We start from the raw sequence: 14141 nt of genomic DNA, 5'->3' as shown, positions 1-14141 counted from the left end.
GGATGGGAAGGGGAAACAGAGGAGGAGCTACAATGCTTGGTAAGAAATGTACTCATTATCTTGCCCATGTAATTGTAACACCTCTGTACAGTATTTTCACACACACAAAAAAAAACCCTGAACATTTTAAAGAGTTTAAACTAGAAGATTCATATATACCTAAACTAATTAATTTAAGGGGCAATAAATATTTTATTTTTTGTGAGGCATAGGGTTTGAACTCTGGGCCTGGGTGCTGTCCCTCAGCTCTTTAGTTCAAGGCAAGTGATCTATCACTTGAGCCACAGCTCCACTTCTGGTTTTCTGGTGGTTAAATGGAGATAAGAGCCTCATTGGGGGGGAGAATGAAGGGAAGAGCACATGGACTTTCCTGCTCATGCTGGCTTTGAACCTCAATCCTCAGATCTCAGCCTCCTGAGTAGCTAGGATTAAAGCCTCAGAGCCACTGGCGCCCAACAATGCATGCATTTTTGCATTGCTCATGAATTTACAGCTGAAAAGGCTAATGAGCAATCATGCTTATTGAATAAACAGAATTGTTAAAGTCTTAAATCTAAACTAAAAAAAAAAGTGTCATGTATCCATAAAAAAAACAGAAAATCAGCCCTTTATACATACACAATAAGTTTAAAATTAAAATGTACTTTGTATGTTTTTAATACTTAGTTTTGCATATTTCTTACTATATATTTAGCTTCTTCCATTAAAAGTACATATGTATTATATAACATCTAACCACATCAAATTATGTCTAAATTTTTATTTTTTCTATTAATAGCTAAAGAGAACGAGACCTAAAAATCTGAAACTTGTCAAAATACAGATACTGAATGATATATACTCCCATGGGAGTTAGGTAAATTGCTTACAAAAATGAATGACAGCTGGGCACTTGGTGGCTCACCCCCATCCTAGCTATTCAGGAGACTGATATCTTAGGATCACAGTTCAAAGCCAGCCAGAGCAGGAAAGTCACTGAGACTCTTATCTCCAATTAACCAACAGGAAATTGTGGTGCTGTGGCTCAAAGTGGTAAAGAACTCAGAGACAGTGATCAGGCCCAGAGTTCCAGCCCCATGACCATCACCACCACCAACAAAAAGAACAACAAATATAAACAGGATAAAAACTTTCAAAATATAACTCATCCAAATCTCTAATAAACTTTAGTAGTATAACCATAACTTCAAATGTTAAAGAGCTAATGACAGCCAGGCACAGTGATGTATGTCTATAATCCCAGCTACTTAGGAGCTGAAATTGGGAGTATCTTGTTTTGAGGCAAAAAGGTATGGATATTTCATCTCAACTAATAAGCAAGGCATGGTGGTGTGCACCTATGATCCCACAGGTGAAACTAGGAGTTTCACCATTCAACTCAGCTCTGGAGAAAATTCAAAACCCTACCTAAAGTTATTTCATCATGGATTTGGACTTGTAAAATCTCTTCCCCTCTCTCCCCAAAATGGTAACTTTATCAAAGAATACAAAAAGTTTCCAATGCAAGCTGGGTGCCAGTGGCTCTCACAGCTATAATCCTAGCTAGTCAGGAGGATGAGATCTGAGGACCTCAGTTCAATGCCAGACAGAGAATGTCTGTGAGACTTTTATCTCTAATCACCAAGAAGCCAGAAGTGAAGCTGTGGCAAGTGGTAGAGCACTAGCTTTAAAAAAAAAAAAAAAAAAAGATCAATAGCACCCACAAAGAGTTCAATCCCCAGTTCAAGCCCCTTCCCTAAAAGAATGAAGTTTCAATAATGACCAAGACAATCTTATCAAAATTCATGACATTGTAATATGGTATGAATTATTAAAGCAGTTATCACTTGTACTGCCTAACATTTGAAATAAGCATGCCATCAACTATGTGGCTAATTCTAGGTAAGAGTCTCATAGACTTTCCTGCCCCAGTTAGCTGGCTTCAAACCACAGTCCTCAGATCTTAGCCTCCTGAGTAGCTAGGATCACAGGCTTGAGTCACTGAAGCTTGCTAATTTTTAATTATGTATAATTAGTATAAGGAAGTTTTTCATATTTAACTACATTCCTTCTATCCAAAATGTTTCCTAGTCACCATCATTACTTTGTGTGATCAGGGAATACACTCTAGAATCAAAATTATTTTATCAATATTGTTTATTTAAAAAATATTAAGTAAGCTGGGCGCTGGTGGCTCACATCTGTAATCCTAGCTACTCAAGGAGGCTGAGATCTGAGGATCGAGGTTCAAAGCAGCCTGGCAATTAACCACAAGAAAACCAGAAATGGCGCTGTGGCTCTAAACAAAACAACAACAACAAAAAGGCAATATTAAATTGTTAAAAATTATTTTAAAACTTATTGGAAACAATTATTTTATTTTGTCGGTCATGGGGCCTGAACTCTGGGCTTGGGGACTGCCCCTTCAGCTCAAGGTTATCGCTCTACCACTTGAGCCACAGCGCCACTTCTGACTTTTTCTGCTTAGGTGATGCTGAGGAATCGAACGAACCCATGGCCTCATGCATGCAAGACAAGCACTCTACCACTCAGCCACATTCCCAGCCCATGAAAACAATTATCTTAAAATGTTTAAATTATGTAAAAAAAAAAACCCACCCACCAATTTGTGAAAAACAAATGTGTTTGTTGTCCATAGGAATGACTTTCACTAATAACTAGTTAACTTGACTACAAGTCTACCAAAAGAAAAGAGCACTGGAAAAGAACTAGGTTTTCAAAGAAAAAACTAATTTAAGGCACATTAGTAACTCTAAAGAAACCTAATGTAAAATCCAGATTTATGGCAAGACCTCAGAGAGTTAATAGAATGGAATTCTTTAAATAGATTTAATTCACAAAATTCCAATTGACTTTCATATTTTTAGAACACACAATACAGAGATTTCACTGATAAAATACATAAACTAGCCGGCCACCAGTGGCTCACACCTGTAATCCTTGCTACTCAGAGGCTGAGAACTGAGGATCACAGTTCAAAGCCAGCCTGGGCAGGAAACTCTTCGAGACTATTATCTCCAATAAACCAATAGAAAACTGGAAGTGGTGCTGTAGCTCAAGTGACAGAGCACTTGCCTTGAGCTGAAGAGCTGAAGGACAGCATCCAGGCCCAGAGTTTAAGCCCCACAACCAACCAAAAAAAATCATATATATATATATATATATATGGGTATATATGGATATATATATATATATATACTAAGAGAAGCAAATTCATAGAAACTATTATACTGAATAAAGTTTGATCATTTAAACACTACCTTTCAGTATCTGAAAATTACTGACTAAACAATAAGCAATATAATAAAGACAGCACAAAGAAAAGGACATTAGGAAGCTAGAATAAATGAGGATATATATGAAAAAATTAATCCTTTAATACAAATTTCTGTTCACATCCACTGACTGAACCACTCAGAACTATACATGAAACTTTTGGAGGAGGCAAAATCCAACTTTAAATGTCTGTAGTTCGTGGTTTTGTTTTGAAGTGATTCAACTATGGAGAAAATTTGTTTACTTAAAAAAGATTATTATATGCCATAAAATTAACCCATTGTAAACATGCAATTCAATTATAGGAAATTTACAGAGTTGTGCAACCATCACTGCAATCCATTTATGGAATATTTCCATCATGCCAGAGTTCTCTAAGTTTTCATTTGTAGCTAATTCTTTTTTTTGGGGGGGGGGGTCCAGACATGGGGCCTGAACTCTGGGCCTGGGCGCTGTCCCTCCGCTCTTCAGCTCAAGGCTAGCACTCTACCACTTGAGCCACAGCACCACTTCCGGCTTTTTTCTTTTTGCTTATGTGGTGCTGAGAAATCGAACCCAGGGCCTCATTCATGCAAGGCAAGCGCTCTACCACTAAGCCACCTTCCCAGCCCCATTTGTAGCTAATTCTTATCCCTGCCTCCAGCCTTTGACATGTTCTTTTTTTTCTTAAATTTGCTGTGTCTAGACATTTCATATAAACAGAATTATATAATATGTACTCTTTATAACTGAGTTCTTTCATTCAGCATACTTTTTGAGGTTTATCCATGTTATAGCATATTTCATTAAATTGGTCCCATTAATTTATTTTATTCTACTTTATCCATACTAAATTGCTTTTAAATTGCTTTTAAGATTGGAGCCATTACAAATAACGCTGCTATGAACATTCAAGTGTAAATTATTGTGTGGGCATGTTTCTCTTTTATACATTTCTAGAAGAGGAATTGCTGTATCGTCTAGTAAGTTTAAAAGTTGCCAAACTTTAAGAAAAAAATTAATTTTAGCCAGGTGCCAGTGGCTCATGCCTGTAATCAATCAATCCTAGCTACTCAGGAGGGTGAGATCTGAGGACATGGGTGTGAAGCCAGTCCAAGCAGTAAAGTCCATCAGACTTTTTTTTTCTGCTGGTCCTGGGGCTTGAACTCAGGACTTGGGCACTGTACCTGAGCTATTTCACTTAAGGGTATTCTCTCACTTGAGCCACAGCTCCAGGACGAGGGAGGGAGGGAGGGAGGGAGGGAGTGTGTGTGTGTGTGTGTGTGTGTGTGTGTGTTCGTGCAGGCGTGTGCGTGTGTGTGTGTTCGTGCAGGCGTGTGCGAGTGCACTGGTGTAGTAATTGAAGTTAAGAGTTTCTTGAACTCTTACCTGTGATTCTCATATCACAAATGTGATCTGAGGCTTCTGTGATCCTCAGATCTCAGCCTCATGAGTAATTAGAATTATAGGCATGGGCCACGACATGCCCAGCTGAGACTCTTAGTTCCAATTAACCACCAAAACACCCAAAGTAGAGCTTTGGCTCAATTGGTAGAGTGCCAACCTTGAGTGAAAAAGCTAAGGAACAATGGCCAGTCCCTGAATTCAAGCCCAAGTACTAACTCACACACACAAAATTAAATTAAACCTAGAAATTTTCATAACATGAGTAAACTGAATCACTAGTTTTCTTAATTCATAAATATATAAATTTAGCATTAACTCATACATTTCATAGGCCATGGGTCCTGCAAATTATCATTCCTCATTTCAAGTAAATTATTAGTGTCAGTGTTTTATTGCTATTGGAGAAACTTCAGGAACTAGCATTGAACTAGCAGGCACAGAACAATAAAAAGCTAAGAGAAAAAAAAGGTTTTCCCATACTCTCATAGTAAATCTACAAGGTTTTTGAGTTGTTTTGGGGGGGTGTTTTGTTTTAGTGTGTATGTGTGTGTGCCACTCCTCTGGCTTGAACTCAGGGCCTGAGCCCTGTCCTTGAACTTCTGCTCAAGGCTAGCACTGTAACAGAGTCCCATTTCTGGCTCTTTTCTTTTTTTTGGTACTTTATTCGAGAGAGGAGTCTCACAGACTTTCCGGCCCCAACTGGCTTCAAACCTCAAACGACGTCAGATCTGTTTCCTGAACAGGATTACAGGAGTTAGCCACTATTGTAGTGTGTGTGTGTGTGTGTGTTTGTGTGTGTGTGTGTGTGTGTTACAGGACATACAAGTGATTGAATAAAGGGCAACAAAAGAATTCTGGGTATACAGGTGACACTGAATTTTTTTTTTTAATTCACTCACTGGTAGTGACCTGTGAGCAAAAAATCATTTAAGAAAAGCCTTTTAAAAATGTAATGTTAAACCAAGAAACGTATAAATTTGAAGACAATTATCCTTAATAAACCTGAATCTTATGGCTTAGTCACAGCAAATATATACTTGAGAAACCAAAGAGATAGGGCCAAATACCTTACATTTAAAACAGTGGATATCTGTTTGTTTTTTTATGGGAATTTACATTATCACTCCATAACTGTGGATTTCTTTACACAGTTACAAACTAAACCTTTTAACCTGAGTAGAGATTACTAGCACATTTCAAAATTCTACTTAGGTTTTGAGATGAACCAAATGATTACATTTTGAGTAGTTTAGTCATGGGGAACATACAAAATTTAACTACTTATCATTTGCCTTCCTCAGTATTTACTTTGTAAGAATCTGACATTGCAGATTCTCACTATAATATAAACTTAACTCCTCGCAGATTAAAAAGGGGGCAAAGGGAAGGGAATAACCAAACTCTCCATATACAGTCACCCTGCCTGTCTCTGTCTAATATGTTTCATCAAAATGAGTAGTCACTGCTTGACTCAATTTTAAGAATACACTTCTAATTAGGAAATTTTGGTTTTTAAATGCATTGAACAAAGAAAAGAGATAACAAATGTTTTCACACCTACAGTAACTTAAGAAAGATTTTGGAGAAAAATAAAAAGTATCTTAGTTGTGATTTTAAAATTGGAAAATCTTAGAGCCTGTAGGAATTTATTGTTGCTAATTAGTAATTTAAAATAGCCTTACTCTAAGGCTACATGCATATGGAGATGGTAAACAAATTTGACTTAAAATTTAGACTGATAAAGGAAAATTCTTAAATTACCCCCAATACATTTGTTTCTGATCTCACAATGCAAGAAAGCAAAGTATGCCTGGAGAAAAAAAGAGAAGTTGTCTTACTTTCCTCTTCAAGGGTAGACAGTAAATTTTCAAAAGAAATAGTTACCTTTAGAATAAAATCAGCAATTGTTCTAACTAGGTGGCCATTTTAGGTCAAAAACTGTATTTCTAAGATCTCATTTTCTTGGCACACAATTACTGTTTACAATTAAGTTAAAAACTTGTTCTGGTATTTTATGACATCAGGAAAATTCTTTCCTCTCCAGGCAGACTGCCAAAAACAACTGGAAGCTAAATGCCTGTGCCTTCTGCTTCTAAGACAGACGACTCTGTCTTGTTCAGAAAACTAGCCTTGCTCTAAAAAGGAAAAAAAATTTTTTTGCTTTTGTGAATAAAGAATAAGCTACCCAGAATTTGAAGTAAAATGACTGAAGATTATCAATTCGGCAGAAAATTCTTTAGGAAACAGGTTGCATAAGACATTATTCATTCATGGTTATAAAAATTTAAGGTGTTTTTTTTAAAATACAAAATGTTAACAAGTAAATCTCACGGTAGAATATAAATAATGCAAAACGGTTAATTCCCTCAAAGATAAACAAGAACATTTTATTCATAGCTATGTATTACTCCAACAATCATAGATGAGAGCTTATTTTCACCTCGTATTTGCTTTCTTTCTTTTCTGATATGTCTTAAAACCTTTTTTAATGAGAATGAAAAGGTTGAGCGGAGGAAAAAAACAAAACAAAACAGAAAAAGAAACAGAGCCCAAGGGACAGAAAGAAATACGTAGAATACTTACCTTCCTCCCCAAACTGATCATATATTTCTCTCTTTTTAGGATCACTCAATACTTCATAAGCTTCAGCGACCTCTTTAAATTTTTCCTCTGCCTGAGGAGATTTGTTCTTGTCGGGATGAAATCTGAGGGCTTGTTTTCGGTAAGCTTTTTTAATATCTTCATCTGAAGCTCCTTTTTCAATTCCCAAAATGCCATAATAGTCTTTCCCCATTTCGAACGCCTTGAAGTAAACTTAGATTTCCCTTTGTAAAAGAAAACAGCGTCCCCAGTCTTAGCAAGACAATGATTCTGAGAAAAATAAAGCAAGCTTAGTATTTTAAAAGTTAAAGCAAATTAGCAAGTCAGCCTAGCTGCCTTTAAGGCAGCGAGTAGCAAGCAGACAGCTTCTCCGTCTCCGTGTTTAATTCCTTTCCAACAGCTCACTCACAGATAAATATATACTACACCAGAGACGGCCTCCTTCCAGATCCTCCCATTTTCACTACGTGTCTCCGTACTTTCTAGAACAGCAAATGCTACAGGACGTCACTTTCCCAGCTGCCTCTAGTCAAAGTACTAAGCTGTTTTCCCCTCCTCCTCAATTAACCATTCATTTTCCTTCTCCTCTACCAATCTTATTTCCTATTTGAAAAACCAAGTGGATTTAACAAACCGGGATGTCAGCACATAATGTAGTAATTACATATTTATTCCACTGTAAGTAAAAAAGGAACAAAAATAATTATAGTCATTAAGCATCTTAAGGTTAAAATGTTACCAATTTATTGTACAAATAAAAATGCCCTGAATTTATTTTAGATATTTTAACTTCAATTTCAACTTATTTAATTATAAAATATATAATTCTGAAATATGAACTGTTTAAATTAGAAATTTCAAGTAGTCATTTTCAAAATTCCTGGAGGGGGAAAGGTCTATCAGAAGTGTGACAAAATCAGACCAAATTTCACTTTTTTAAAAAAATTGTTATTATAAAGGCGATATACAGAGGGGTTACCATTTCATAAGTCAGATAATGGGTACATTTTTTTTAAACAATGTTACCTCTTCCCTTGTTCTCTCTGTTTTTTCCCCTTTTCCCCACCCATAACGTGTAGAGTTCATTTTCAACATTATTGCTGCATTTGTTCATCCTTTGTCCCTCCATTTCTGTCATACAATTAAAAAGTCATACTTTAAAATAAATAAAAGATATAAATACAATTTAACTAGTAGTTTTAACTGTTTTTTTAAATTTTGTGACATTAATGAATCTAGCAAACTAGTGTTCATTTATAAAAGCTTACTGTCCAAATTTCAACTTATTGAAATTTCAAGTTACCTCCACTCCAACAGAATGAGACCACCACTCCTCGGGTTACTATTTACAGAATTTTTGTACGCAGGACAAGGGGAAAAGCACTAAATTACAACATACTCTTGTTCCTATAAGACATTTGAGTGAACTTTAAATCTGGATATACTATTTAAAGGGGGTAGTAATAGAAATATTTCTTTTAAGACACATTTTGCTAATTATAAGTATATAATCATTGACAAATATTCTGGAAAGTACAATGAAATAAAAGAATAAAATAAAAATTATCGTATCAGATTTTGGTAATACTTGTTAAATGCTAGTACATCTCCTAGTCCTTTTTCTATGGTTTTTAAGATTATATGTTGCATCTTTTTAAAAATTAAGTTTAAATGACAGCATTTATATTTATATACCTTCAGATGCCTACATTTCCCCATGCAACATATTTTGAATATATATGAGAAATACTTTTGCTGTATTCTTACTTCCTATATGGTTTTCTCACATTTTCAAATAATATTCTCATGTCTATATTTTTTTCCTTCATGCTGGAGGCAACACTGAATCCAGGACCTCACATTTATCTAATCAAGTGCTCTACCACTGAGCTACACCCTCTTCACCTGTTTCCAATGTAATACTGAGAAGATGGGATAAAGAGAATGTCAAAAGTATTGTACTAAGTCCATATTGTAAATATCTCAATGTCTGTAAACTTGAAAAAAACTTCACAAGGAAATGAACATGTTTGAAATATAATGAAAAGCTAATGGTCACATGTTATCTTTAACAAAATGAAAACATCTATTTCATATGCCAGCAATGATGATTCAGCACTTTCTGAATGGTACATCTTTGCATGTTTTGTCAGCTATGACTTCCTGTTTCACAAAATTCGACTTTATGAACACCTTAGTATTTGAAATTTATAACATTTATTTAGGCTTCTATATGTTCAGAGATTTATAAGTTCGCATGTCTTTTAGCCTCATAAAGAATATTCAACAAGACACTATGTTGAAAACGAACTCTACAACTTGGGACAAGGAGGAGTTGGGGAGGTGAGGAGGAAAGGGATGGTAGGGGAAAAACAAAGGAGGTAACAATACTCCATAGGAAATGTACTTATTACCTTATTCATGTGATTGTATCCCCTCTGTACAGTATTTTTACAATAAAAATTTTTTAAAAAGAATATTCAATGTCAAAAGATTCTTTCCAAATCCAAAACCTTAGGGAAAATGTCAACATCAAAAGTCACTGAAAGACTACTTTTAAAAAGTAGGAGGAAAAGGGTTGGGAAGGTGGTAGAATGCTTGCCTTGCATGCATGAGGCCCTGGGTTCGATTCCTCAGCACCACATAAGCAGAAGAAGCCGGAAGTGGCGCTGTGGCTCAAGTGGAAGAGCTGAGGGACAGTGGCCAGGCCCAGAGTTCAGCCCCACAACTGGCAAAAACAAACAAACAAAAATAAAAGTAGTAGGAGGGCACAGAATCAGAGGGAAATGGGGGCCATCATTGATGAAAACGAACTAAGCAACTCAAGGTCAGTGATGAAAGGGGAACAGCTTATACTAAGCAAAAGGCAAAAAATGTACGTATCACCCAAAATGGAAGAAATAGTTGTGCTGTCAAAATTCATAGAATTCACATAGACCATGATAAAGACAATTTGCCTTGTGAAGGTTAAAATGTGTTTGTGCCTTTAAGTATTACTATCTCGCAATACTGTGAAATTTATGTAATCACTTAGTCTCAATAAATTTTTTTTTTAAAAAGCATACTGTCAGCTGTGTATTACAGAACTCACTACTATAATCCTAGCTACTCAGGAGGCTGAGATCTGAGGATCACAAAAGCCAGCCAGGCAGGAAAGCCCCTGAGACTCTTAAAAAACAAAACAAAACAAAACAAAAATCAGTAGAGCTCATGTGGTAGAGCAATAATCTTGAGGGAAAAAAAAATCTTAGGGACAACAGCTAGGCCCCGAGTTCAAGCCCCAGAATTGGCATGCTCCTCCCCACCCACCCCTCAAATACACTGGAGACTTTTACTCTTGCATTCTCTTTTCCATATTGAGCTTTCCCCTCTAGTATGTTGAAAATCCATTACACAATAGTTTTACATTAAATTTTGGTCATTCTAAATTGAGTGAGATGTGAGATTTTTTTTGGTGTTGCTGCCTCTCTTGTGAGGGGAACTGTCATCTCTGCAAATACCTATGACAAAAACAGAGTCTGTAAACAGTACAGGCATATTGTATACAAAACTTATTTAATAAATATTTTTAAATGTAACAATAAAAAGTGTTACGGGTATTTTGTATTGGCACGGTATCTGCCTAGCATGTGCTGGGGGGGGGGGGGGCGTCTATTCCTAATACCACTTTGAGCCACAGCTCCACTACTGGTTTTCTGATGATTTTAATTGGAGATAAGAGTCTCATGGACTTTCCTGCCTGGGTTGGCTTTGAACCTCAAAACAAACAAAAACAAAATTAATTTTAAAAATAAAAACAAAGCTATAAGCTGCTTAAAACACTTGAGAAACTATATAATGCCTATCTTTTATTTGAGACTAGGTCTAGCTGTATTACTCGGACTGATCTCAAATTCTGGGGCTCAAGTGATCTCTTTTCTCAGATTCCTAAGAAGGGCCTGACTATAGATGCATGCCAACATAATCAGCTATATTCCTACATATTTGCTATTACAGATTATATGTGTGGCAGAAAGCACGAATAAACGAAATATCTAGGATTAGAAAGTGATAAAAAATTTTCTTAAAGGCTGCTATATTTTTTAAACAAAATATAAAATTGTTTGCATTACAAAAATAGGCTATTAGCCGAGGATTGGTAGCTCAAGCTAGTAATTTTATCTACTACAGAGGCTAAGATCTGACGAGTCTGAAAGACCTTGATCTCCAGTTAATCAGCAAAAAGCAAGGACTAAAGGAGTATGGCTCAAGTGGTAGAACATCATCCTTGAATGAAAAAGCCAAGTGAGACCACATAGCTCTATATTCAAGCTCTAATATTGACATAAGGAAATAAAATTAAGCTGGGAGCTGGTGGCTGAAGCCTGTAATTTTAGCTACTCAAGTCCAAGATCTGAGGCTTGAGGTTCAAAGCCAACCTGGGCAGGAAAGCCCCTGAGACTCTTATCTCTAATTAACCATCAGAAAACTACAAGTGGAGCTGTGGCTCAAAGTGGTAGAGTGTTAGCCTTGAGGGAAAGAACTCAGGGACAGGGCCCAGCCCTGAGTTCAAGCCTCACAACCAACAAAAATAATAATTAAGTTTATTTATTAAAAAAAAAAGAGCCAGGTGCTGGTGGCTCACGCTTGTAAGCCTATTACTCAGAAGGCTGAGATCTGATTATCACAATTCCAAACAATTCCTGTAGGCAGGAAGGGCCTTGAAACTTATCTCCAATTAATGATCAAGAAACTGAAAATGGAAGTATGGCTCAATGTTGTACAACTATAGCCTGAAATAAAAGGAGCTCAGGAACAGCACCCAGATGCTGAGTTCAAGCCCCACAACTGACAGAAAAAAAGAAAAAATTACAGCAAATATGGTAATATACATAATGCCAGTACTCTGCTGATTAATGCAAGAGAACTGAATTTGAGGCCAGCTCGAACTACATTTGCAAGACCTGGTCAAACAAAAAGAGAAGAGATAGATTTAAAAAGAAAAAAAAACAACATAAAAAAAATATGAGGGAATAGAGAGGCACAGGCAAGGCGGGTGCCGGTGGCTCACACCTGTAATACTAGCTACTCAGAAGGCTGAGATCTGAGGATCAAGGTTCAAAGCCAGCCTGGGTAGGAAAGTCCATTGAGACTCTTATCTCCAATAAACCACCAGAGAACTGAAGTGACACTGTGTCCCAAGTGGTAGAGTACCTGCCTTGGGCTGAAGAGCTCAGGGACAGGGTCCCAGGACAAAAAAAAAAAAAAAAGGCGGAGGCACATCCCCTTACTCTCTTTAAATGTTTACAAAGTACATGGTTCAAGTCCTTTTACTGAGGTAAAGGTATTTATATCTTTGATTAAAACAATTTTAAAGAAATGACTTTAACCTTTTTAACTACATCAGAAAAGTTGAAAATTAATTAAAAATAATCACAATGAAGTTTTGTCAATAATCTAGAGTGAAATGTGTCATTATTTTCGTAAGACATGGACCAGAATTAAGTAAAAATTTTAATGACATTTACACCATTTTCAACACTTTAATAAAGCTTTCTAACTTGGAAAATTATTTTTTGATAAACATAGAGAAATTATTTTTACAGAAGTACAAGTCCTTTTTTCAACCATTAGTTTAGGAAAATACATTTAGATAATTGCAGGTACTAAAGATAGCATTTAAACCACACCAAAAAAACCCAACTAGTTTTGTTACTTTGGATTTTTGTTCATACATAGCAAAGATAGGATTACTTTTACTTTCTCTGCTTTTTTTTTTTGGCAGAACCAGGGGTTGCACTCAGGGTCTCACAATTGCTAGGATGGCCTGTCACTTGAGCCATGGCTTTAGTTTAGCTTTAAGAGAAGTCTTGTGGACTTTTCTACCCAGGCTGGCTTTGAAATTTGGTCTTGCAGATCTCCTTTTCCTGAAGTAGCTGGGATTACAGATATGAAGCATAGATGCCCATAAAGTTGTAATGTTTTTTTTTTCAATTCACAAATCATTTCTCAGTCTCTTATAAATAAGTAAAGACATATTAAGATGGATACCTTTTAAAACCTAAGGCAAAATTATTACTAAAATTTAAGTCATGAGTCAGGTGTGGTACCTGTAATCCCAACATTTAGGCAGCTAAGGCAGGAAGATCACAAATTTGAGGTCAGCTGGGGGAATACAGCAATGCTCTATCTCAAATAAAATAAAATTCAGGCTATCATTAAAATACTTGAGAGAAAAAAGGCCTTATCTTTTCCTGCCAATACTTAATTCATTGTCTGCCAATACTTAATTCTTAAATGGGAGATATTCAGGCCTGAATTTTATGATTCATATTAGAAAATTATGACTTCCATTCTGTACTACTTCCTTATCCAAGTACAGGCTTATCCAAGTAAACATAAACAGGCTCTTTTACACCTCTTGTATTTGAGTATATAAACTTCAAACACAAGTATGTTTAGTGGTTATTACTTTTGCCAAGTTGGCACCAGGTAAATTGTTTAATAGTTAAAAACACAGTTTTTAGAGCTAGACTCTTAATTACTGTGTGGCTTGGGACTTAAAAAAAAAAATCTGTACCTCAGTTTCTCCACATGTTGAATGAAGTTAATACTAATTATCAGCTTTGTCAGATTGTTATGATTGAGGTAAATAAGTGATATAGCATATATGATAAAACTGCTTTAAGATGTTTATACAAACTTTTAAATAAGTTGATAAAAAATTTCTATGCTCATATAGAGCTATTTGAAAATATTTGGCGTTCAGAAATATTTTATGCTTAAATTTTTTGGGGGGAGTACAGAATGGATTTACTCTCTGCTATTAAATGCTTGTTACTCATTGAATGTTTACGTACTAATATTTAAAGATTAAACTTTATGTCTCTTAAATAAAA

The 14141-nt window shown here is 35.8% G+C and overlaps 1 protein-coding gene across 6 annotated transcripts in view; it reads right to left on the bottom strand.

Annotated features, from left to right (window-relative positions):
• Positions 1–14141, bottom strand: part of Dnajb4 (DnaJ (Hsp40) homolog, subfamily B, member 4) — a 51410-nt gene that overhangs the window by 18830 nt on the left and 18439 nt on the right. For 4 of the 6 annotated variants that reach the window (XM_013018286.1, XM_013018285.1, XM_013018287.1 and 1 more), the window contains exon 2: positions 7246–7487. In XM_013018286.1, coding sequence (XP_012873740.1) covers positions 7246–7456 — 211 coding nt within the window. In that variant the 5' untranslated portion in view covers positions 7457–7487. Of the gene's footprint in view, positions 1–7245; positions 8103–14141 lie in introns of those variants that run through there. The other 2 variants (XM_013018284.1, XM_013018283.1) reach the window with 2 other exon arrangements.

The sequence above is a fragment of the Dipodomys ordii genome, unplaced genomic scaffold (genome assembly GCF_000151885.1).
Source record: "Dipodomys ordii isolate 6190 unplaced genomic scaffold, Dord_2.0 Scaffold39, whole genome shotgun sequence".
Classification (NCBI taxonomy): Eukaryota; Metazoa; Chordata; class Mammalia; order Rodentia; family Heteromyidae; genus Dipodomys; species Dipodomys ordii.
The sequence above is the reverse complement of the archived record's forward strand: the minus strand, read 5'-3'. Positions and strand labels throughout refer to the sequence as shown.